The sequence below is a fragment of the Myotis yumanensis genome, unplaced genomic scaffold, assembly GCF_028538775.1.
Source record: "Myotis yumanensis isolate MYYU_CA2020_CCGP unplaced genomic scaffold, mMyoYum1.0.hap1 SCAF_1, whole genome shotgun sequence".
Classification (NCBI taxonomy): Eukaryota; Metazoa; Chordata; class Mammalia; order Chiroptera; family Vespertilionidae; genus Myotis; species Myotis yumanensis.
In genome coordinates this window covers 94,889,606-94,912,269 of record NW_027223752.1, presented here as the reverse complement: position 1 = coordinate 94,912,269, position 22,664 = coordinate 94,889,606, and the positions used below count along the sequence as shown (strand labels likewise).

The window sequence follows — 22,664 nt, the reverse complement described above, 5'->3', positions numbered from 1 at the left end:
ATAACAGACTCTACACACCTCAACACTTCAGCGAGAATGTCCTAAGAATAAGTATACATTAGTTTCCTGCATGCCCACAATATAATGGCCACATTCAAGGTATTTAATGTTGATATGTCACTGCAGTTTTAGTTCATAGTTAAATTTCCTCAGTTGTCCCAATAATATCCTTTATAGCAACCTTATACCACTATTAGCCCAATCTAGAATCACACATTGTGCCCTGGCCAGATGATTCAGTTGGTTGGAGTGTCATCCTGTACACCAAAATGTTGTGGGTTTGATCCTCAGTTGGGGCACATATGGGAGGCAACAGATTGATGTTTCTCTGTCACATCAATGTTTTTCTCTGTTTCTTCTCTCTCTCAAATCAATTTTTAGAAATATCCTCGGGTGAGGATTAAAAAATAAAAGCAAATTGTTGCTTGCTTTGTAATCATTTAAAATTTTGTTTAGTTTGAGAAGGATAAATTAGAGACAAAGTTGACTTATCACTATATTATGAAGGGCCTGTAGAGAGGGGAAATGTTAACAGAGATAGTAAAAACTGCACGCTTTCTGTTAGTTTAGTGAGTTTATACCAGAGCCCATTTTTTATTATTGTGAAAGACTATTCAGTAGCTTTTTAATAATACAATCAGTTATTGTATACCTTATAAGCAAAGAAAAAAAAGGTAAACATTAAGAGTAAAGGATGTACATATGCTAATAAACATAAATAATTAAGATTTTTATCAAGCAGGAAAATTGTTTACTCATTTTTACTGAAAAATGAGTTTCCCTTTTTTATTATATACATTGAATAGAAAGAGTTTTTTAATGTGGCATATACCTGAAACCTATATAATTTATTAACCAATGTCACCCCAATAACTTTAATAAAAAAATTTTTTAAAGAGTAATAGATTTTTTTTTTTAAAGCTGGAGGAGGCCTATAATGATATTCAGCTATACCATCTATTTAACAAATGAAGAAGCGTAGCCGTAGGGAGGTTATTAAATAACTTATACATCACATAATTTGTGATAGAAGTGACTAGGATCCAAGGTAACATTTTTTACATATAATCTTTCCAATATTAATAAGAATATAAATATGGAAATTTTAGATTATGTTTAAATTTTAGTAAAAATGTGTATTTTTCAATGTCATTGTGATATCCTTTTAATGGTAGGTCTGATATAATTGTGAAATGTATTTCTTTGGAAGTTTTAACTAAAAAAAAAAAACTGGCTTATAAAGACTTCCTACAAGATCTGCCTGTAGCCTGAGATTTTATATTAATTTGATGATATAATCTGAAATAGTTATTAGATAGAGTATGTAGTTGTAAATATGATCTTTATATCAAACATAAATTTCTTTATCTGGTATCTTCATCATTTCTTCTTTATTTAAAGCTAGATAGAAGCACTATGGAATAAGTAATTATTGCCATAATAAGGAATTATGAACTGGTAATATTGTTACCTTATCAAGAAAAAAATAACACTAATGCATATTGACATTTCTTTTATTTACTTTTATAGATATTTAAGATAGTTAATTCATCTCTTTTGTGTTTTTATGATCAATTCTCCAGAAAAATTACTAATACTTGTGTATTATTTTTTTCTATAGAAATCAGTGAATTTCCATCTGAATGTTGTAGTGTGATGGCAGGGGGTACTCTTACAGGATGGCATGCTGATGTTGCTACTGTAATGTGGCGGAGAATGCTAGGCATTTTGGGAGACGTCAATGCTATTATGGATCCTGAAATACATGCTCAAGTTTTTGATTACCTCTGTGAACTTTGGCAGAATTTAGCTAAGGTAAAAAAGAAAAGATATAAGAGAAGGAAAGTAAAATAAAGTATTAAGAAGCAGAAGCCTTAAATAACATAGCCACACCATCCTTTTCCCCCCCTTATTATATACTGGTGCTTACCATGATAAAGTCACTTAACCATGATTAAATATGTAGTTAGTGATAGATACTGGACTTGATCTCAAGTTTAAGGTAAAACAAATTAGAAGAAAGAACACCTTTCGTTGGTTTATTGCATTTTTTTTGAAAATTACAGATTAGAGATAACCTCGGCATTTCGACTGATAATTTGACCTCCCCTTCTCCACCAATTTTGATACCTCCATTGAGAATTCTTACACCTTGGCTTTTCAAGGTAAGTTTAATATATAAAATATTAATTGAAACATTTCATTTAGGATATAAGTATGTGTCAGTCTTACACATTTGACAGATGTTTGAGCTGTTGTGTAGTCTTCTAGCACACTTAGTTTTTAGTCACTAGGGGTTATACAGCAAAGAGAGTGGGCATAGCAAAATTATTGTACAGCAAGCATGTCAAACTCAAAGGCTAACATGGGCTAAATAAACAGGGGTTAAGTTTATGTGGGCCGCAAAAAAACAAAAGCTTTAATTTTCATAGAAATGTAGGTTTATTTCAATAGAGACATGCTGAATACAAAGAGCTGAAATAAATGAGTAATCATTAACATAAAATAATAGAACATTTTAATAAAAATTAATATTTTTTTTTGAACATTAACTTACCAGACACTGAATAACAGCACAAATTAATAACGCAAATAAACCTATTTTTCTGGTTCTCCAAAAGCGAAATATTTCCTGTTGCGCACACCAAATGAATCAGTATAAGACTAATAGCATGGCATTCGGCTGCTAAAATATACCCTGCTAGTATTAGTGGAAAGAAATGGTGCCCCTGCACGTAAGGCACATAAGGGAAATGAATGCAACATGATTATAGTAATCAGTCATTAGCGAACATTATAGTTTGTTATTAATAACTACAGGCCTGTTGCACAAAGAGATTCGTGCAATAGGCCTTCCTTTCCCCTGGCTGCTGGCACCGGTTTTTCTCTGGCACCTGGCACCCAGGCCTTCGCTCTTGCCGGGCTCTAGCTGGAGCCGGCCCCGGGGCCGTGAGGCTTTCGCTGCTCTGCCGGCCCCACGGTCGTGAGGCTTTTGCTGCTCTGTTGGCCCGGGGCCGCCAGGCTTCGCTCCACCGCTTGGAGCCTACGTATGCGAATTAACCACCATCTTTTTTTAGGTTAATTTGCATACTCTCCTAATTGGCTGGTTAGCATAGTGAAGGTACGGTCAGTTTACATGTTTGTCTATTATTAGGTAAGATTATGTATAACAGGAAATTGTAAAAATTAAGTTACAAAATTTTTTAAACATTTCTTACATACCATTACATTGGTGGGGCTGCAAAAATATTCATTGTGGCCCGCCGGCCATGAGTTTGATATGCTTGTTGTACAGGATGCATCATTTTTATAGAAAACTAGAGGCTCAGTGCACGAAATTCGTGCACAGGTAGGGTCCCTAGACCTGGCTGGCGATCAGGGCTGATCTTTGGGGTGACAGGTGGGCCAATCAGGGGGGCCCTGCTGGCACCCACCTTGGCTGGCCTGGCACTACCCACTCACTGCCCACCCCCCCTTCCCGCTGCTGCTGCTGCTGGTCTGGCCTGTGGGCTGGAGGCAGCTCCTGCATTAAAGCGTCTGCCCCCTGGTGGTCAGTGTACATCATAGCGACCAGTTGGTCCACTGGTTGTTCCGCCATTCGGTAGATTTGCATATTAGGCTTATATTATATAGGATTATGTTTTTACTAGAAGCCGAGTGCAAGAAATTTGTGTACTGGTAGGGTCCCTAGCAGCTGCCAGCTGCCGGCCACCGGCCAGGTACTCCCTCCCTTTCCCCAGCTGCCCGCCCCCTGGTTGAACTCCCAGAAGAACTCTGGTGGAGGGGACAATTTGCATACTAAGCTTTTATTATATAAGATTATATTTAATGAAATATTAATCTTAAATTTGTGTCACAGTATGTATGTACTTTTAAAGATGTGATTCTTTTAAGTATCACTTGATATGTTTGATACATTTTTCTAAGCGAAACTGTGTGGTTATTCATACTATTTTGTACCATTTTAATGGTAATGGTTTAGGTAATTCTGATATTTAGTTCAAAGAAATTGAGCGAACATAGAAATAAATGAAAATAAATATATTGCTTTACAGGGGAGTGGGGGCAGTCAGGGAGACGTCAATGGGGAGAAAGGAGACTTATGTAATACTTTAAACAATAAAGAATTTAAATTATAAAAAAAATAGCATGTGTGGGGTTAAGGAGTATATGAAAACTACTTTATGCTCAATTTTGCTATGAACCTAAGACTATTCTTCTAAAAAGTCTATTTAAAAACAAAACAAAAATGAATAGTAAAGCATTTGATGTTACAGGCACAGAAAACTTACTAACAAAACTATCCTACTGTAAGGGATATATAAATAACTCTTTGTTATATAAATAAGATACGTGCTTTGAAAAATATATATATAAAAGCCTAAATGACCTTTAGGACCAGTCAACTGAACAACCGGTTGTTATGACACACACTGACCACCAGGGGACAGACACTCAACACAGGAGCTGCCCCCTGGTTATCAGTGTGCTCCCACAGCCAACCTTACACAGTCCCTCCCTCCAGCCAGCCAACCTCCCGGGGTCCCTCACCGCAGTCGGCCGAGTGGTCAGTGCACTCCCATAGTCAACCTCCCATGGCTGCCCAACCTCCTGCAGTCCCTCCCCCTGGCCGGTCGGATGGTCAGTGTGCTCCCACTGCCTGGGCGGCCAACCTCCTGCGGTACCTCTCCCTGGCCAGCTGGCCTCGAGATGGCCCTGATCACCAGCCAGGCCAAGGGACCCCACCCGTGCACAAATTCATGCACTAAGCCTCCAGTGTGTGTGTGTGTGTGTGTGTGTGTGTGTGTGTGTACATATATATATGTATATATATTTCTTGATATATTTAAATGTTTAAGTATTTAATAAACAGTATTTGTTTTTGAGTAATAAAGCCAATATTTTTAAATTGTAGGCAACCATGTTGACTGATAAATATAAGCAAGGTAAATTACATGCTTATAAACTTATTTGCAATACAATGAAAAGAAGACAAGATGTTTCTCCAAATAGAGATTTTCTGACACATTTTTATAACATAATGCATTGTGGATTACTTCATATTGATCAGGTAAATATATGCACTTTCTAGCAAGTTGCTTTATATGTTTATCTTTGATTCTCAATTCTGTTTAACTCCTGACATTCAAAGTCTAGAATTAAAATTTTTTCCTATGTAGTGGTTTATTTACAAGTTTTTTTATTATATGACCTTATTTGTTTTTGAAATGTACGTGGAAAAACAAGCTATTGTAACAAGGGGTTGACTTGACTATTAAATGCATTGTTCCTCTAGTGTTATACCAAATAGTTCACTTTTTGAAGAGATTAAGCCATCCTTTGCTTATGTTGACAACATTTTGTAATTTTTACTTGATAATTGGTACTTGAGGCATATGGACTTACTCATCTAGTCATGTAGTATTCAGAGGTTTTTTTCTACTCTAAGAGTCAGCACATCACATTTTCTTATTACCATAAATTGTATGAGCATAATGACAATTATATTGACTTAGCATTTGTGTCAATCACAATCATTACATTATATAGTCATAATTATGACTCTAGAACATTACTTCAGGTGTCTTGATTCTGGCCAAAAAACTGAAAAGTGGTAGGTTACAAGTCAAAGTAATGCAAGCATTTCTATCAAATATGGTTAAATTTCACTTTGAGTTCATTTAGAGAGCATTAAATTTATATTAAAAGATGTTTTACTTTCTGAAAAATGAGTAAACTTCTTGCATTAATTAGAACTAATTACAATGTTCTACCTTATAATATGTCTCAGATAAATCGATGATCTTGATAACTAGAAAAAGAGAGCTTTTGTGTAAGATAAATCACATTGAGTAATACAAGGTAATATGCCACATTCTCATTGTAAATTCCAAAGGCAAAGTGGATTATTAATCAAGTCAAGAATATTCCCTCAAAGGTGACTACATCTAGATTTCCATTGCTAGATATCTATCATCAAAGGACTTCAGTTTATCTAAAAAAGAGAATCTCTTCCGTTGTAATATAACAGGTCATGCAACTTCAGAGATCAAAATCATCACATGGAAACAAATAGGTAACAGGAGGAACTACTCTGCAATTCAGTTTTAACCCTCTGAAACAAAGATCCTTCCAACTTCCTCTGTAGTGTGAAAAAAAATGCTGTATTGATGTCAGTTAAACAAATATGTTTTAAGTGTATTCTCCTTTGACAGAATATAATAAGTATGGATTATTTGGAGGAATTAAAATTAGTATTTGTAATTAGTCAGCCAATATATAGTAACTAGAGGCCTGGTGCACGAATTCGTGCACCAGTGGGGTCCCTCTGCCTAGCCTGTGGGATCAGGCCAAAACTGGCTCTCTGACATTCCCCCGAGGGGTCCCGGATTATGAGAGAGTGCAGGCCCGGCTGAGAGACCCCACCGGTGCATGATCAGGGCCAGGGTGGACGCCGGAGGTTGGCCAGCTAGGGAGGGACCATAGGAGGGCTCCAGGGTGTGTCCAGCCTGTCTCAGTCAGTCCCAATCGGCTGGACTCCAGCAGCAAGCTAACCTACTGGTCAGAGCGTCTGCCCCCTGGTGGTAAATGCATGTCATAGTGACTGGTCGGCCGGTCTACTGCCCCCTGGTGGTCAGTGCACATCATAGCGACTGATCGACCGGTTGATGTCTGCCTCCTGGTGGTCAGTGCATGTCATAGCGAGCGGTTGAGCTGCCTTAGCATATCATTAGCATATTACGCTTTGATTGGTTGAAAGGACGACCGGACACCTAGCATATTAGGCTTTTATTATATAGGAATACCTGTTTTATTATTTCATGTGATATCTATTTTTAAGGATATTGATTAGCTGATACTCAAAATTACGTTTGTGACATTCTCCCTTCTTTCCTTATTCCTCAGGATATTGTCAATACAATCATCAAGCACTGCTCACCTCAGTTTTTTTCACTTGGTTTGCCTGGTGCCACAATGCTTATTATGGATTTTATTGTAGCAGCTGGCAGAGTGGCTTCTTCAGCTTTTCTCAATGTAAGTTTTTATTTCCTGTTCTTCATAATATAACAAATATTAGTTAACCAAGATGCTACTAAAGAGCAACAAAGGAAGAACTAAGCTGTTCTTGATAAAAATATAGCAATCTAATGTTCAGGAAATTTCACAGTTTAATTGGAATTGTGTCTTCTGCATTAAAAAAGTAAGAAGTTCTAATGTATAAGAAAGTACTAAAATTTGTTGAGGAATTGACCCAAGGACTATAAAAATGGACTAAATCTGATAAGCAAAACAGAATTTTAAACCGAGGAAATCTAAGGAAACGGACAGGAGGAGGGAAGAAAGTAAAGAAAAGGCAATGGACTATAGCAAAAGAAAAGAAAGAAACAGAGGTGAGATAACCCAGAAATATGCTCTTAGGAATACACTTTAACCTCTAAACAGCATGTGGGATTTTTTTATGCAGCTATGGAGCTGAGGCGGTGCCAAGTAACTCAGTATAATTGGAACATGTTCATTTTAAGAGGCAGGGGTGAACTGAAGAGAAAGACAGTGACTGTTTATAGTGCTAAGGAGAATAGATTTCATCTTAAGGAAATAATGAAGAACCATTGAAGAATTTTAAGGAAAGAGTGACATGATCAAATTTGTATTTTAGAAAGATCACTCTGTAGCAAAGTATAAATAAGAAATAATTTACTGAAAACCTACTAGAAAATTCAAAGAGTGTTTGGGAAAGAAAAATCGGTAATACTTGACTAGCACTCTATAACTTGCAAAGCAGTTTTACAAACATTTTTTCATTTATAAGCTGCAAAAGACCAACAGTGAATGAGGGGGAGTTCTATTTGGGACATAGTAAGCTGCCCATTAGACTTGCATGAGATGTCAGGAGGTCCATCGTATGCCTGAGTCAGGAGCTCAAAGGAGACATCAGGACTGAAAATGTAAAGCTGGGAAACATTGCTTTTGAGATAGTATTGAAACCCATGAAACTGGATGCAATCACCAGAGGAAATGTGCAAATAAAGGAAAAACCTGTGTTTATAGCTAGTTATTAATCTCATTTCTCTAGTTCCCTGAGAACAGTGATCATGTCTTACTCATCTTGCATCTCCAGGGCCTAGCCCAGCATCATACTTACAGATTTTTATTAATTGAACTAGAGGCCCGGTGCACAAAAATTTGTGCACTGGCGGGGGAGGGGAGGTGTGGGGGGGTGTCCCTCAGCCCCACTTGTGCCCTCTCACAGTCTGGGACCCCTCAGGAGATAACCATCTGCTGGCTTAGGCCCACTCCCCGGGTGGCAGATGGTAGGCCTAATCCCTCGGTGCCTGCCCCTCCTCCCCGGGTCACACACACGGCAGGGCCAATCCAGGGGTTGGGGTGCAGCCCCAGGTCGGGTTGTACGCGGGAAGCCAGGCGGGCCGGCGGATCGCTGCTGCCCCACCCGGCCACCCCGGGTCGGGTCACACAAGGGACGCCCAGATGGAGGCCAGGTGGGCTGGCCGATCGCTGCTGCACCGCCCGGCCACCCCGGGTCGGGTCGCTCACAGACGCCTGCCACCCCAGATCGCAAATAGCAGGCCCGGATGGCGGCAGGGCAATTGGGATGGCGCTGTTCCACCCTGCCTGCAGTATGCAAATTAGCCGCCATCTTTGTTGGTGGTTAATTTGCATATCACGCCGATTAGCCAATGGGAGGCATAGTGAAGGTACAGTCAATTACCATGTTTGTCTATTATTAGATAGGATGTGTGAGTATTTATTTAGCACCCTAGTATGTGTTAAACATAGTGCTAAGCTATGATTATTAAACTTTTGTTTCACCTTGTGATCCTTTGGGTAGAATACAGAAGGATATAGAATAAATGAGATAAGATTCTAAAGTATATTAACATCTATAGAATATAGGACAACAAATAGGTACCAGTAGGAGGAGCTTAGTATAGTCCAGTGGTTCTCAACCTTCCTAATGCCACGACACTTTAATACAGTTTCTCATGTTGTGGTGACCCCCAATTTCATTGTTACAAATTGAACATAATTAAAGCATAGTGATTAATCACAAAAACAGTATGTAATTATATATGTGTTTTCCGATGGTCTTAGGCGACCCCTGTGAAAGAGTCATTCAACCCCCAAAGGGGTCATGACCCACAGGTTGAGAACCGCTGGTATAGTGGTTAAAAGCATGGAGTCTATAGTTAATCAGCCTGGGTTAAAATCTCAGCTCTGCCACTTACTAACTCTAAGACCTTGTGCAAGTTACTACTTAATTTCTTTATCTCACTTACTTTAATTATAAAATGGAGATGACCTTCCTCATAGGGTTATTTTATAAGGATTAAAATAATAATTGTAACATGGTTGGGACATTATTTGACACAATTTGCAATAAGAGAGTTTGTTAAATAAAATTATATGGTAATTCAGACAAAGAAGAGATCTTACTTTTTTAGGGGAGGTTTCATGTAAAAGATACTTGAATATATTCTTGGTAGATTAGTATTTTTATAAGTCAGGATGAAGATGAGGGGTAGTATTCTAAGGCAGGGGGAAACATGAGTAAGCTGTCAAGGAATGACAAATAATTCGTTTTATTTAGAAGCTAGTTAACCTAACTAGAGAGTAGTAGACAGAAAGAACAAAAAGGTATTTTAGATTCCAGCTACCCAAAATGTGATCTGCACACTAAAAACATCTGTCATGATCTTGGCACTTGTTAGAAATGCAGAATCTCAGACCCCATCCCAGACGTACTGAAATAGAATATACATTTTAACTGTATCTCAAATGATTGATATGGACATTAAAGGTTAAGAAGCACTGCTTCAGACTACTATATTTTGGAAGGTTTTGAATTCTAGGATTCAGATTATAATTCTATCCTAGGTTACAGTAAATTTTTTAAAGAGAGAGAATCTGTGCTTTGGGAATCTATACTAATAAAAGCCTAGGTGGTCCTCATGCCCTTGCGCATGACATTGTCACAAGATGGCCGCCACAAGATGGCAGAGCAGAGGTGGGGCCCGGCAGCCGCTCCGCGCGGTGAGGCCTGGGGGTCCCACTGCTCCATGTGGCATGGAGGAGGCTGGTCCTGGCTTCTCCACCACCTTGTGTGGAGGAGGCAGGCCCCGGCAAAGGAGGCAGGTTGCAGCAGGGGAGGGCAGTTGTGGGCAATCAGGCTGGCAGGGGAGGGCAGTTGGGGGCAATCGGGCCAGCAGGGGAGGGCAGTTGTGGGTGATCGGGCCAGCCGGGGAGGGCAGTTGGGGGCGATCAGACCGGCAGGGGAGGGCAGTTGTGGGCCATCGGGCCTGCAGGGGAGGTCATTTGTGGGCGATCGTGCCAGCAGCAGAGCGGTTAGGGGGCTATCAGGCTGGCAGGCAGAAGCAGTTAGGGGCAATGAGGCAGGCAGGCAGGTGAGCGGTTAGGAGCCAGTGGTCCTGGATTGTGAGAGGGATGTCCCAGATTGGAGAGGGTGCGGTCCAGGCTGAGGGACATTCCCCACCCCGTGCACGAATTTTGTGCACTGGGCCTCTAGTATTAAATAAGTATATTAACTTAGGAGTAGATTAAATGGTAGACAAACTAAGAATGCTAAACAAGTTATAAAGCTATTATCATATATAGAGGTCCGGTGCACAAAATCTGTGCACTGAGGGCAGCGGGGGGGTGGGGGGGGTCCCTCAGCCCGTCCTGTGCCCTCTCGCAGTCCAGGAGCTCTTGGAGGATGTCCAACTGAGAGCTTAGGCCAGGGGTGGGCAAACTTTTTGACTCGAGGGCCACAATGGGTTCTTAAACTGGACCGGAGAGCCGGAACAAAAGCATGGATGGAGTGTTTGTGTGAACTAACATAAATTCAAAGTAAACATCATTACATAAAAGGGTACGGTCTTTTTTTTTTTTTTTTTTTAGTTTTATTCATTTCAAACGGGCCGGATCCGGCCCGCGGACCGTAGTTTGCCCACGGCTGGCTTAGGCCCACTCCCCACATCAGTCGGACATTCTTAGAGTTGCTGCAGAGGCGGGAGAAGCTCCCGCTATTGCCGCTGCGCTCACCAGCCTGTGAGCCCGGCTTCTGGCCAAGCAGCGCGCCCCCTATGAGAGCACACTGACCACCAGGGGGCAGCTCCTGGTCTGAGCGTCTGCCCACTGGTGGTCAGCGTGCATCATAGCAACCAGTCATTCTGCCATTCAGTCGATTTGCATGTTAGCCTTTTATTATATAGAATTATCAGCACACACAGATTATCAATCTTTTGGATACTGGCAAAAAGTTTACAGAACTCAGGGGAGACCAGTACATAAACCAATGTCATTTTGTTTTTGAAATATATTTTTACTAGAGGCCCAGTGCATGAATTCATGCACAGGTGGGGTCTGGCTGGCCCGCCCTGATGGGGGCCATTGGGCTTGTCTGGCCGGGGGAGGGGCCATGGGTAGTTGGCCAATTACCATGTTTCTCTTTTATTAGTGTAGATTAATTTCAGAGAGGGAGATATAGAAACATCAATGATGAGAGAGAATCATTGGTTGGCTGTTTCCTGCATGCCCCCTACTGGGGACGGAGCCTGAAACCTGGGCATATGCCTTGACTTGGAATCGAACAGTGATCTTATGGTTCATAGATCGATGCTCAAACACTGAGTCACGCCGGCTGGGCTAAACCAATGTCATTTTTTATCAATTTATCATGAAAACCATTACTGTTCAATGGGCCAGTTATTCCAGGTGACTAGTCAGCATATTTCCTGCAGCCTTTCTCAAGGTTCTGCAGGAGAATTAAACCCTAATGCCCTTAGGCATCCATTTCATGTGACTACACAACCCTCCTACACATCTAGAAGACTATGTATGCAATATCTTGGAAAAATTTAGAAAATAGTCATTTTCTGGTTCACATGAGGAATACCTGTTGAGATAGGCAGCATAGGAAACAAAAAATAAATGCAGGAATCAAACCTGATATCCACATCTCCACTATAAGGTTAAGGACATTTTTTTCCTCTGGATAATGTTGGCAGTACACAGTCTAAACCTTGCTCTTTGGATTTCCATTTTAGATCTTAAACATACCAACTTCTTCCTGTTAATCACGCCCATCCCATCCCCTGCAAGGCAGATTACAAAATAATTGGTTAGTTTTTGCTTTTCTTAAGTACTATCGCATTTTAGGCCTGCCCCCATTTTATCCATATACCTGAACATTCCTGGTTACTTCATTCACCTGTCAAGAAAAATCTGTAGGTAATCTCTTTCATTAAATATTGTGTGCGTGTTTTTTAAATCAGGTTCATTTTTACAGGATAACTTTAGGTTGGGACAGTGGCTACCAGCTTAACCTGCCCATTTATGCTGCTGTCTTGTAATAAATCTTGATTATTTTTTACATACAGAAATGAGTTCTGTTGAAAATCATAATAGAGTAAGTACTCCATTGCCTCTATTATGGCATTTATTAACATAAGGCAATTAATTCTCTTGAAGATAGGTTCTTGATTTATGTGAATAGAAGTATTATATTTCTAATAGATTCATTTAGAATCTTTGTTAGGTATTAAATATATAAATCAATTTGTACTTATTTTAGTAAACATTGCAATGTATAAGTAGGTTGATGTTAGTGTTTGGTAGGCATGTAAGAACTCAGAGAAGAAAAAGAAATGTTCAGTGCTGGTACTTCAGAAATGGCTCAGTACAGCTAAGGGAAAAAAGATGAAAAGTTAGCTTCACTCCAAGCATAAATTCTAATTTCGCTTTTAGTAAGTAGTACAGGCAGTGTTTTATGTCAAGTGCATAATATAAAAACTATCTAGATTAGTGCCTGTGTCTTTTAAAATATAGTTAACATTTTCATCCTTAGTTATTTTACTCATCCTTTGGTAGTAATAAATATAATCTAGTGGCATTGAATCATATGCTTATTAGAACAATGTGTTATTATTTTTTTTAATAATTCTTCATTGTTGAAAAAATTACGTTTCCTTTTTCCCCCCATTGACCTCTTCCAGGCCTTCAGCACCTTATTGTCTGTGTCCATGGGTTATGCATATATACATTCAAGGTCTTTGGTTGATTACCTCCCACCCACCCACCCTCCCCCGCTTTCCCTCTGAGATTCTACACTCTGTTCCATGCTTCCATGTCTCTGGATCCACTCCATTCATCAGTTTATTTTGTTACTTAAAGTCCACATATGACTGCGATCATGTGATACTTGTCTTTCTCTGACTTATTCACTTAGCATGATACTCTCCAGGTCCGTCTATGCTGTCTCAAAAGCCAAGAGATCCTTCTTTTTACAGCTGCATAGTCTTCCATGGTACAAATGTACCACAGCTTTTTTATCCACCCATCTACTGATGGGCACTTGGGCTGTTTCCAGATCTTAGCTATTGTAAATTGTGCTGCTATGAACTTAGGGGTGTATATATTCTTTCTGATTGGCGCTTTGGGTTTCTTAGAATATATTCCTAGAAGTGGGATCACTGGGTCAAATGACAGTTCCATATTTAATTTTTTGAGGAAACTCCATACTGCTTTCCATAATGGTTGCACCAGTCAGCATTCCCACCAGCAGTGTACTAGGGTTCCTTTTCTCCACATCCTGGCCAGCACTTGTCATTTGTTGATTTTTTGATGGTAGCCATTCTGACAGGTGTGAGATGGTACCTCATTGTCATTTTGATTTGCATCTCTTGGATGATTAGTGACTTTGAGCATTTTTTCATGTCTCTTGGCCATCTGTGTGTCCTCTTTGGAGAAGTGTCTATTGAGGTCCTTTGCCCATTTTTTAATTGGATTATTTGTCTTCCTTTTGTTAAGTTGTCTTGAGTTCCTTATATATTTTGGCTGTTAACCCTTTATCTGATGTATCATTGCGAAATATGTTTTCTCATACGCTGGGATCTCTTTTCATTTTGTTGATGGTTTCCTTTTGCTGTGCAGAAGCTTTTTATTTTGATGTAGTCCCATTTGTTTATTTTCTCCTTAGTATTCACTGCCTTAGGAGATGTATCTGTAAACATATTGCTACAAGAGATGTCTCAGGTTTTGCTGCCTATGCTTTTTCTAGGATTTTTATGGTTTCATGACTTATATTTAAGTCTTTTATCCGAGTTTATTCTTGTGTATGGCGTAAGTTGGTGTTCTAGTTTCATTTTTTTGCATGTATCTGTCCAATTTTCCCAACACCATTTATTAAAGAGACTGTCTTGACTCCAACATATGCTCTTGCTTCCTTTGTCAAATATTAATTGAGCATAATGGCTTGGGTCAATTTCTGGGTTCTCTATTCTGTCCCATTGATCTATATGCCTGTTCTTAAGCCAGTACCAGGTTGTTTTGATTACGGTGGCTTTGTAGTGTAACTTGAAATCTGGTATTGTGATTCCTCCAACTTTGGTTTTCTTTCTCCAATTGCTGCAGCTATTCAGGGTCTTTTTGATTCCATATACATTTTTGGAGTATTTGTTCCAGCTCTGTGAAATATGCCATTAGCATTTTAATAGGGATTGCATTAAATCTGTAGATTGCCTTGGGTAGTATGGACATTTTAATGATGTTGATTCTACCAATTCATGAACATGGTATATTCTTCCACTTGTTTATATCTCCCTCTGTATCTTTTTTCAGCTTCCTGTAATTTTCTGAGTATACGTCTTTTGCCTCCTTGGTTAAGTTTATTCCTAAGTATCTTAATTTTTATTGCAATAGTAAATGGGATTGTTTAATTTCTCTTTCTGAGAATTCATTATAGGTGTATAATAAAGCCATCAATTTTTGGGTGTTGATTTTGTATCCTGCTACATTGCCAAATTCATTTACTAAATCTAGTAGTTTTTTTGTGGAATCTTTAGGGTTTTCTATGTACAATACCATGTCATCTGCGAATAATGAGAGTTTTACTTCCTCCTTTCCAATTTGGATTCCTTTTATTTCTTCTTGTCTGATTGCTGTGGCTAGCAGTTCCAGCACTCTGTTGAATAAGAGTGGTGAAAGCAGACATTCCTGTCTTGTTCCTGTTCTTAGGGGAAATGCTTTTAGTTTTTTCCCATTGAATATGATGTTGGCTATAGGTTTGTCATATATAGCCTTTATCATGTTGAGATGTACTCCTCTATTCCTACTGTGCTGAGAGTTTTTATCAAAAATGGGTGTTGGATTTTGTCAAATGCTTTTTCTGCATCAATTGATATGATCATATGATTTTTGACTTTCAATTTATTTACATGATGTATCGCATTTATTGATCTGCAAATATTGTACCAGTCTTGCATCCCTGGAATAAATCCCAGTTGGTCATGGTGTATGGCCTTTTTAATATGGATGTGATTTGCTAATGTTTTGTTGAGGATTTTAGCATCTATATTCATCAGGGATATTGGCTTGTAATTCTTTTTCTTGTAGTGTCTTTATCTGGTTTTGGAATTAGGATAATGCTGGCCTCATAAAAAGAGTTTGGAAATGTTCCTTCCTCTTGGATTTTCTGAAATAGTTTGAGGAGTACAGGTGTTAGTTCTTCTTTGAATGTTTGGTAAAACTCCCCTGTGAAGCCATCTGGACCTGGGCTTTTGTTTGGGGGAGTTTTTTGACTACTGCTTCTGTTTCATCAGTTGTTATTGGCCTATTCAGGTTTTCTGATTACTCCTGATTTAGTTTTGGGAGATTGTATTTTTCTAGGAATTTTTCATTTCATCCACATTGTCTAGCTTCTTGGCATATAGTTGTTCATAGTATTTTCTTGCAATCCTTTGTATTTCTGTGGTGTCTGTAGTTACTTTTCCACTTTTGTTTCTGATTTTATTTATTTGGGTCCTCTCTCTTTGTTTCTTGATGAGTCTGGCTGATGGTTTATCAATTGTGTTTATCCTTTCAAAGAACCAGCTCTTGGTTTCATTGATTTTTTGTATTGTTTTTTTTTAGTATCTATGTTATTTATTTCTGCTCTAATCTTTATTTCCTTCCTCCTGCTTCCTTTGGGCTTTTCTTATTGTTCTCTTTCTAGTTCTTTAAGTTGTAGGGTTAAATAGTTTATTGGTGATTTTTCTTGTTTTTTGAGATATGCCTGCTTTTCCTGGGCCCCGAGATTTTTGGGTTGTTGTGTGTTCATTTTCATTTGTTTCCAGGAAGTTTTTTATTTCTTTCTTGGCCTCATTGGTAATACATTCATTGTTTAATAACATGCTATTTAGTCTCCATGTGTTTGAATGTTTTAGAACAATGTGTTATTTATTAACCAGTATCATCCTAATGAATGTAATAAAACTTTTTAAAAAAAGATCAGTGTGTTATGATGTATGAGTTGTCTTTAAAACAAAAGTATATTTTTCCTTAAAACTAGGGTAATTTTGTGCTGTTAAGCTTTTTAAAAGTTTATGGTCTTATTAACTGAGGGTAATTTCGGCTTATTAGCTGCTCTTGAGGAAAGCTCTGCTATTTGTTGCCCTTGAGAATGATTGGAGTCTATATGGAAAACATAAATGAAAACGTGAATCTTTTTGTGTTTCCCTGTTTCTTTATTAATTTTGTCTTATTCGCTTACTTCTCTGTGTAACATGGTTAGGTGATGAAGTAATTTTTCTGATAACTTAATAATACTAATATATTTTAAAGATTTAAAAAATCTGGTTACTTGTAGGCACCAAGAGTGGAAGCGCAAGTTCTTCTGGGATCTTTAGTTTGCTTTCCTAACTTATATTGTGAACTGCCTGCTCTTCATCCCAATATTCCTGATATTGCTGTGTCTCAATTTACAGATGTTAAGGTAAGAAATCAGGTGTTAATTGTTAGCATTTAAATGATGTATAATAATAATGTATATTCAATAAAATGTGTATTCTTTCTTTTCTTAGAAATCCACACAATTTTTAAAGAACATTAACCAGCCTCAGAACACAGGCTGGAATATTTATTAGGAGCATAGCCTTTTTTGTGTTTATAACTTCTTTGGAAATGTTTTTTCTTATTATTGAAACACTAGAGGCCTGTTGCATGAAGAGATTCGTGCAATAGGCTTTCCCTTCCCTTGGCTGCTGGCACCAGTTTACCTCTGGCACCCGGGACCCAGGCCTTCGCTCTGGCCGGGCTCTAGCTGGAGCCGTCCGGCTTCGCTACTCCAGCCCCGGGGCTGTCCAGCTTCCCTCTGCTGGCCCCGAGGCTGTCTGGCTTCCCTCCGCCAGCACTGGGGCCGCCTGGCTTCACTCCGCGCTTGGAGCCTACGTATGCAAATTAACCGCCATCTTTGTTGGATTAATTTGCATACTCTCCTGATTGGCTGGTTAGCGTAGCGAAGGTATGGTCAATTTACAGGTTTGTCTATCATTAGGTAAGATTCTATGTGCCAGATCCTATTCTGGTAATATAGGCTTCTTAGATTAAGATGGCATTAAACCTGCATATTGACTCTCCCCTCTCCCAATTTCCCAATGTGAAGAATCAAATGTAATGTAATGGAATATTCTGTTCTGCTGTAGAAATTGAGGTTTGGGATCCCATGTACCTAAAGCATTAATAGGCTTGAACAGGAGATGGTGCACAATTAAAGTGACTATATAATTGCTGATGGAACTCACTCTAAATACTGAAACTTAAAAATAAAAATAATAGTGACTGATTAGGAGCAGATATGCTTCTAATTGTTTATAAACCTTTTTCAAAATTTCAAGTGAAAAATCAGTAAAAAGTTATCTTTGGCTACTATGACAAAATATTACAGACTGGGTTGCTTATAAAAATGACAAAAATTATTTCTCATATTTCTGGAGGCTGAGAAGTCCAAGATCAAAGGTTTAGCATAGTCGTTTTAAGGTGAGGGACCTCTTCCTGGTTCATCCTGGGCCTTCTCCCTGTGGCCTCACAAAGTAAAAAGAGCCAGGGAGCTCTGTGTGAGTCTCTTATGTAAGAGCATTAATTTCACTCATAAAGGCTCCACCCTCATGACCTCAGCACATCCTAATACCATCATCTCTAGAAGTTAGGATTTCAACATATGAATTTTGAGGGGACAAACATTCAGACTATACCATTGTTTTATTTATTTAGCTAATTTTATGAGTAATATTAGACTATTAAAAGTATGTACATGAGAACAAAGACTGTTGGTTTTACTTCAATACTAGAGGCCCGGTGCATGAAATTTGTTCACGGGTGGGGGGTGTCCCTCAGGCCAGCCTGCACCTTCTCCATTCTGGGTTACCTCAAGGGATGTCCGACTGCCTGTTTAGGCCCGATCTCACCGGGCAGTCGGACATCCCTCTCACAATCCGGGACTGCTGGCTCCCAACCGCTCGCCCGCCTGCCTGCCTGATTGCCCCTAACCGCCTCTGCCTGCCAGCCTAAACACCCCCTAACCACTCCCTTGCCAGCCTGATCAACGCCTAACAGCTCCCCTGCCAGCCCGATTGCCCCTAACTTCCCTCTCCTGCCAGCCTGGTTGCCCCCAACTGCCCTCCCCTGCTAGCCCGGTCACCCCCAACTGCCCTCCCGTGCTGGCTCGATCACCCCTAACTGCCTTCCCCTGCCAGCCTGGTCGCCCCCGGCTACCCTCCCCTGCAGGCCTGGTTGTCCCCAACTGCCCTCCCCTGCAGGCCTGGTTGCCCCCAACTGTCCTCCCCTGCTGGCCTGGTCCCTCCCAACTGCCCTCCCTTGCCGGCCATCTGTGTCCACATGGGGGTGACCACGTTGTGTGTTGGAGTGATGCTCAATTTGCATATCACCTCTTTATTATATAGGACTAGTGGCCCAGTCACAAAAATTTGTGCACTCGGGGGTGGTCCCTCAGCCCGGCCTGTGCCCTCTCGCATCTGGGACCCCTCAGGAGATGACCACCTGCTGGCTTAGGCCTGCTCCCCAGGGGACTGGGCCTAAGCTGGCAGTCAGACATCCCTCTGGCAGCCCAGGAGCCCTCGGGGGATGTCCACTTGCCAGCAGGGAGCAGGCTTAAGCTGCAGTCAGGCATCCTTAGCGCTGCTGAGGAGGTGGGAGAGGCTCCCACCACCACCGCTGTACTGGCAGCCACCAGCCTAGCTTGTGGCTGAGCAGAGCTCCCCCTGTGGGAGCGCACTGACCACCAGGGGGCAGCTCCTGCATTGAGCATCTTCCCCCAGGTTGTCAGTGTGTGTATAGTGACCAGTCATTCCCAGTCGTTCTGCTGTTAGGGTCTATTTGCATATTACCCTTTTATTATATAGGAGTGCCTGGCCAGCCTGGGTGAGGGGCTGATGGCTGTTTGCAGGCTTGCCACACCTCCTTCAGTGTGGGGGTCCCCACTGGGGTGCCTGGCCAGCCTGGGTGAGGGGCTGAGGGCCGTTTTCAGGCTGGCCACACCCCTTTCAGGGGGGGGGGGTTCCTGCTGGGGTGCCTGGCCAGTCTGGGTGAGTGGCTGATGGCAGTTTGCAGGCTGGTCAAGCCCCCCAGCGCGGACCCTCACCCCATGAGGGTGTGGCCAGCCTGGGTGAGGGGCTGATGGCTGTTTGCAGGCTGGCCACGGCCCCCAGCCACCCAAGCTCCCAGTGGAGGCTGTCTGGAAGCAGGTATCTTGGATTTATTTGTCTTCTATAATTGAAACTTTGTTGCCATGAGTGGAGGCCACAACCGGCTCAGAGCAGGCGGGAAGCTTGGCTTCCTCCATTGCCCAGGCAAGTAAGCCTCCTGCTTGCTCCAGCTCCGTGGCTGTCGGCCGCCATCTTGGTTGGGTTAATTTGCATGGAGTTGCTCTGATTGGCTGGTGGGCGTGGCTTGGGGCATAGCAAAGGTACAGTTAATTAGCATCTTTGTCTTTTATTACTGTAGATAGTATTCCTAGCAACTGCCATAGTCGCCATTTAATAAATATTTGTTGAATTAACGAATGAACTCTTACTCATTGCTACTATTTCCTCCTTACTTTAGGAACTTATAATCAAAACTGTATTAAGCTCAGCAAGAGATGAGCCCTCTGGCCCTGCACGGTAGGTCAGATATTCTTAAGACTTGTTATAACTATTCTGTGTTTGCAGTCTCACCTTAGAAGTTGGTTGGATTATTTAGCAGTCCACATTGTTTCAGATACACAAAAGCTATTCTGAATTACAAATTCAAATTATTTGTATGATTAAATACTTTTTATCATGACTTAAATATGAACCTTCTTTCATTAAAAAGATAAAATATTAGTCACCCGTTTTAGTACCTCTACTCTCAGTATTGAAAATGACTTTTTCAATTATATATTTAAATATATTTTGCTTTCCCTTTAGATTATATATTCACAGTCTTTTCTGCAATACCTTGAATTGTAGTAGTAGTTACCCAGTGAATGTTACTTAAATTGAATTAAAATAAAATATTTTTATTACAGAATATAATGTACTGACTGTATTTAAGAAAATAGTATATATTGATATTAATAAATATTTGATCAGGATTTTTAAAAAGTAGAATATAAGTAATATATATGTGGTTTACATATATAATATATTATATAAATGTGTATTCCATTATAAATATAAGATAACCTTTTTAAATGCCTTATTTAGGGGCAAAAACTTATCATTTTCTATTTTACTAAACTTTTTTAAAAAAGGTTGAGACTTAAATCAGCTGGTTGCCAATATCGCATCATGTTTCTTCTCATCCCCAAATATCCTTAATTCATACAGTATTATATTTCTTGAATCTAATTCTAATAAAATGTCATTAGCTTCAAAAGTAGCCGATGTTACTCCTCCTCTGACCTACATCTCTGCAAAGCTTTCTCTTTTCCAATTACCTACATATTTTTTTGACCCAGGTTAATGAAAGTGCAGATCATGGCTTTGACCATTTGAATATTAATTCTAATTTAAGTCTCTTATTTTTTCCACCAGTAAAAGTAATGTAAAATGAGTAGTTTGCTTAAATGAGACATAGCTCCAGCTTTTTAATTCAGTTCCATATTTTTCTCACTTATTAGTCAAATTAACTAAAAACAAATCTCTTTGAGCCTTGCTGGTGTGGTACAGTGGTTGAACATCAACCTATGAACCAGGAAGTCAGGGTTCGATTTCAGTATGGACACACGCCCGAATTGCACACTTGATCCCCAGTAGGGGGCATGAGGGCAGCAGGCAATCAATGATTATCTCTTATCAATGATGTTTTCATCTCTCTCTCTCTCTCCCTTCCTCACTGAAATCAATAAAAAAAATGTTTTTTAAAAACCCCAAATCTTTTTGAGTAAATTTTTTATTTTAATTTCATTTTAATGCTGGACATCCCTAGAAAATGACACTGTCTTTTCCATTATACCATATTTTCATTTCTGGTAGCTTTACCCTCAAATGTGATCATTTTAAATATTAATTCTCTAGTATTTTCTATGTTAATAATGACAATCTTTTAAGTTTCCAAGAATTTTCCTATAATATTGTTTTATTTATTCCTCATCACAATTCTAAGAAATTAATGGAACCATCATTATTCTTCCAAGTTTGCTAGCATGAAACCGATGTCTTAGAAAGCCAACATGTATTAAATCCTTTCTAAGTGCCAGACACTGTTCTAAATACTTTATTACCTCATTTGTAACAACTCTAGAAGACAGCTACAATTTGTATCTTCCCTATTATAGGAGCCCAGAGTATTTAAATAATTATCCCTATCACCCAGCAATGGCAGAGCCATGATTAAAACTATGATAGTTTGTCTTCAGAGCCTTATTAGATGCATAAATAATAATGGCTGAACCAGATTTGAACCCAGAGTTTCAGATTCTAGATTTTCTGTGTGTTTCTTTTTAACTGTGTTGCCTCTCAAGTAAAAAATATTGAAGTCTAAAACATAGATGCCCAGAAAGACTTGGGAATCATTAACACAAGAACTTTTATTAAGAACTAGAGGCCCGGTGCACAAAAATTTGTGCACTCGGGGGGAGAGGGGGTCCCTCAGCCCGGCCTGTGCCCTCTTGCAGTCTGGGACCCCTCGGGAGATAACGACCTGCTGGCTTAGGCCCGCTCCCGCGTGGCAGAGGGCAGGCCCAATCCCTAGGTGCAGCCCCTGGTCAGGCTCAGAGCAGGGCCGATTGGGGAGTTGGGGCACCGCCCCCTGTCATGCACAGAGCAGGGCGGATCGGGAGGTTGCGATGCCACCGCCAGTCACGCTCAGGGTAGGGCCGATTGGGGGGTTGGGGCACCGCCCCCTGTCACACTCAAGGCAGGGTCGATAGGGAGGTTGCAGCGCCACCCCCTGTCACTCACAGAGCAGGGCCGATAGGGGAGTTGGGGCACCACCCCCTGTCACACACAGAGAAGGGCGGATCAGGGGGTTGGGGCGCCGCCACTGTCACATTCAGGGCAGGGCCGATGGGGGGGGTTTGGGGCGCCGCACCCTGTCACACACAGAGCTGCAGGGCGATCAGGGGGTTGGGGAGCTCCCCCCTGTCACGAACAGAGCAGGGCGGATAGGGAGGTTGTGACCCCACCCCCTGTCACACACAGAGCCGCAGGGCAATCAGGGGGTTTGGTCACTGCCCCTTGTCACGCTGATCTCAGTGCCGAGAGGCCTCGCTGCTCCCAGTGCTGGGAGGCATATTACCCTTTTACTATATAGGATAGAAGCCTGGTGCACGGGTAGGGGCTGGCTGGTTTGCCCTGAAGGGTGTCCTGGATCAGGGTGGGGGTCCCGCTTGGGTGCCTAGCCAGCCT

The 22,664-nt window shown here is 40.6% G+C and overlaps 1 protein-coding gene across 9 annotated transcripts in view; it reads left to right on the top strand.

Annotated features, from left to right (window-relative positions):
• Positions 1-22,664, top strand: part of RALGAPA1 (Ral GTPase activating protein catalytic subunit alpha 1) — a 283,623-nt gene that overhangs the window by 143,150 nt on the left and 117,809 nt on the right. For all 9 annotated transcript variants that reach the window (XM_070428039.1, XM_070428075.1, XM_070428057.1 and 6 more), the window contains 6 exons: positions 1,622-1,815; positions 2,067-2,165; positions 4,916-5,071; positions 6,907-7,035; positions 16,643-16,768; positions 19,894-19,952. In XM_070428039.1, the coding sequence (XP_070284140.1) occupies positions 1,622-1,815; positions 2,067-2,165; positions 4,916-5,071; positions 6,907-7,035; positions 16,643-16,768; positions 19,894-19,952 (763 nt within the window). The remainder of the gene's footprint in view (positions 1-1,621; positions 1,816-2,066; positions 2,166-4,915; positions 5,072-6,906; positions 7,036-16,642; positions 16,769-19,893; positions 19,953-22,664) is intronic.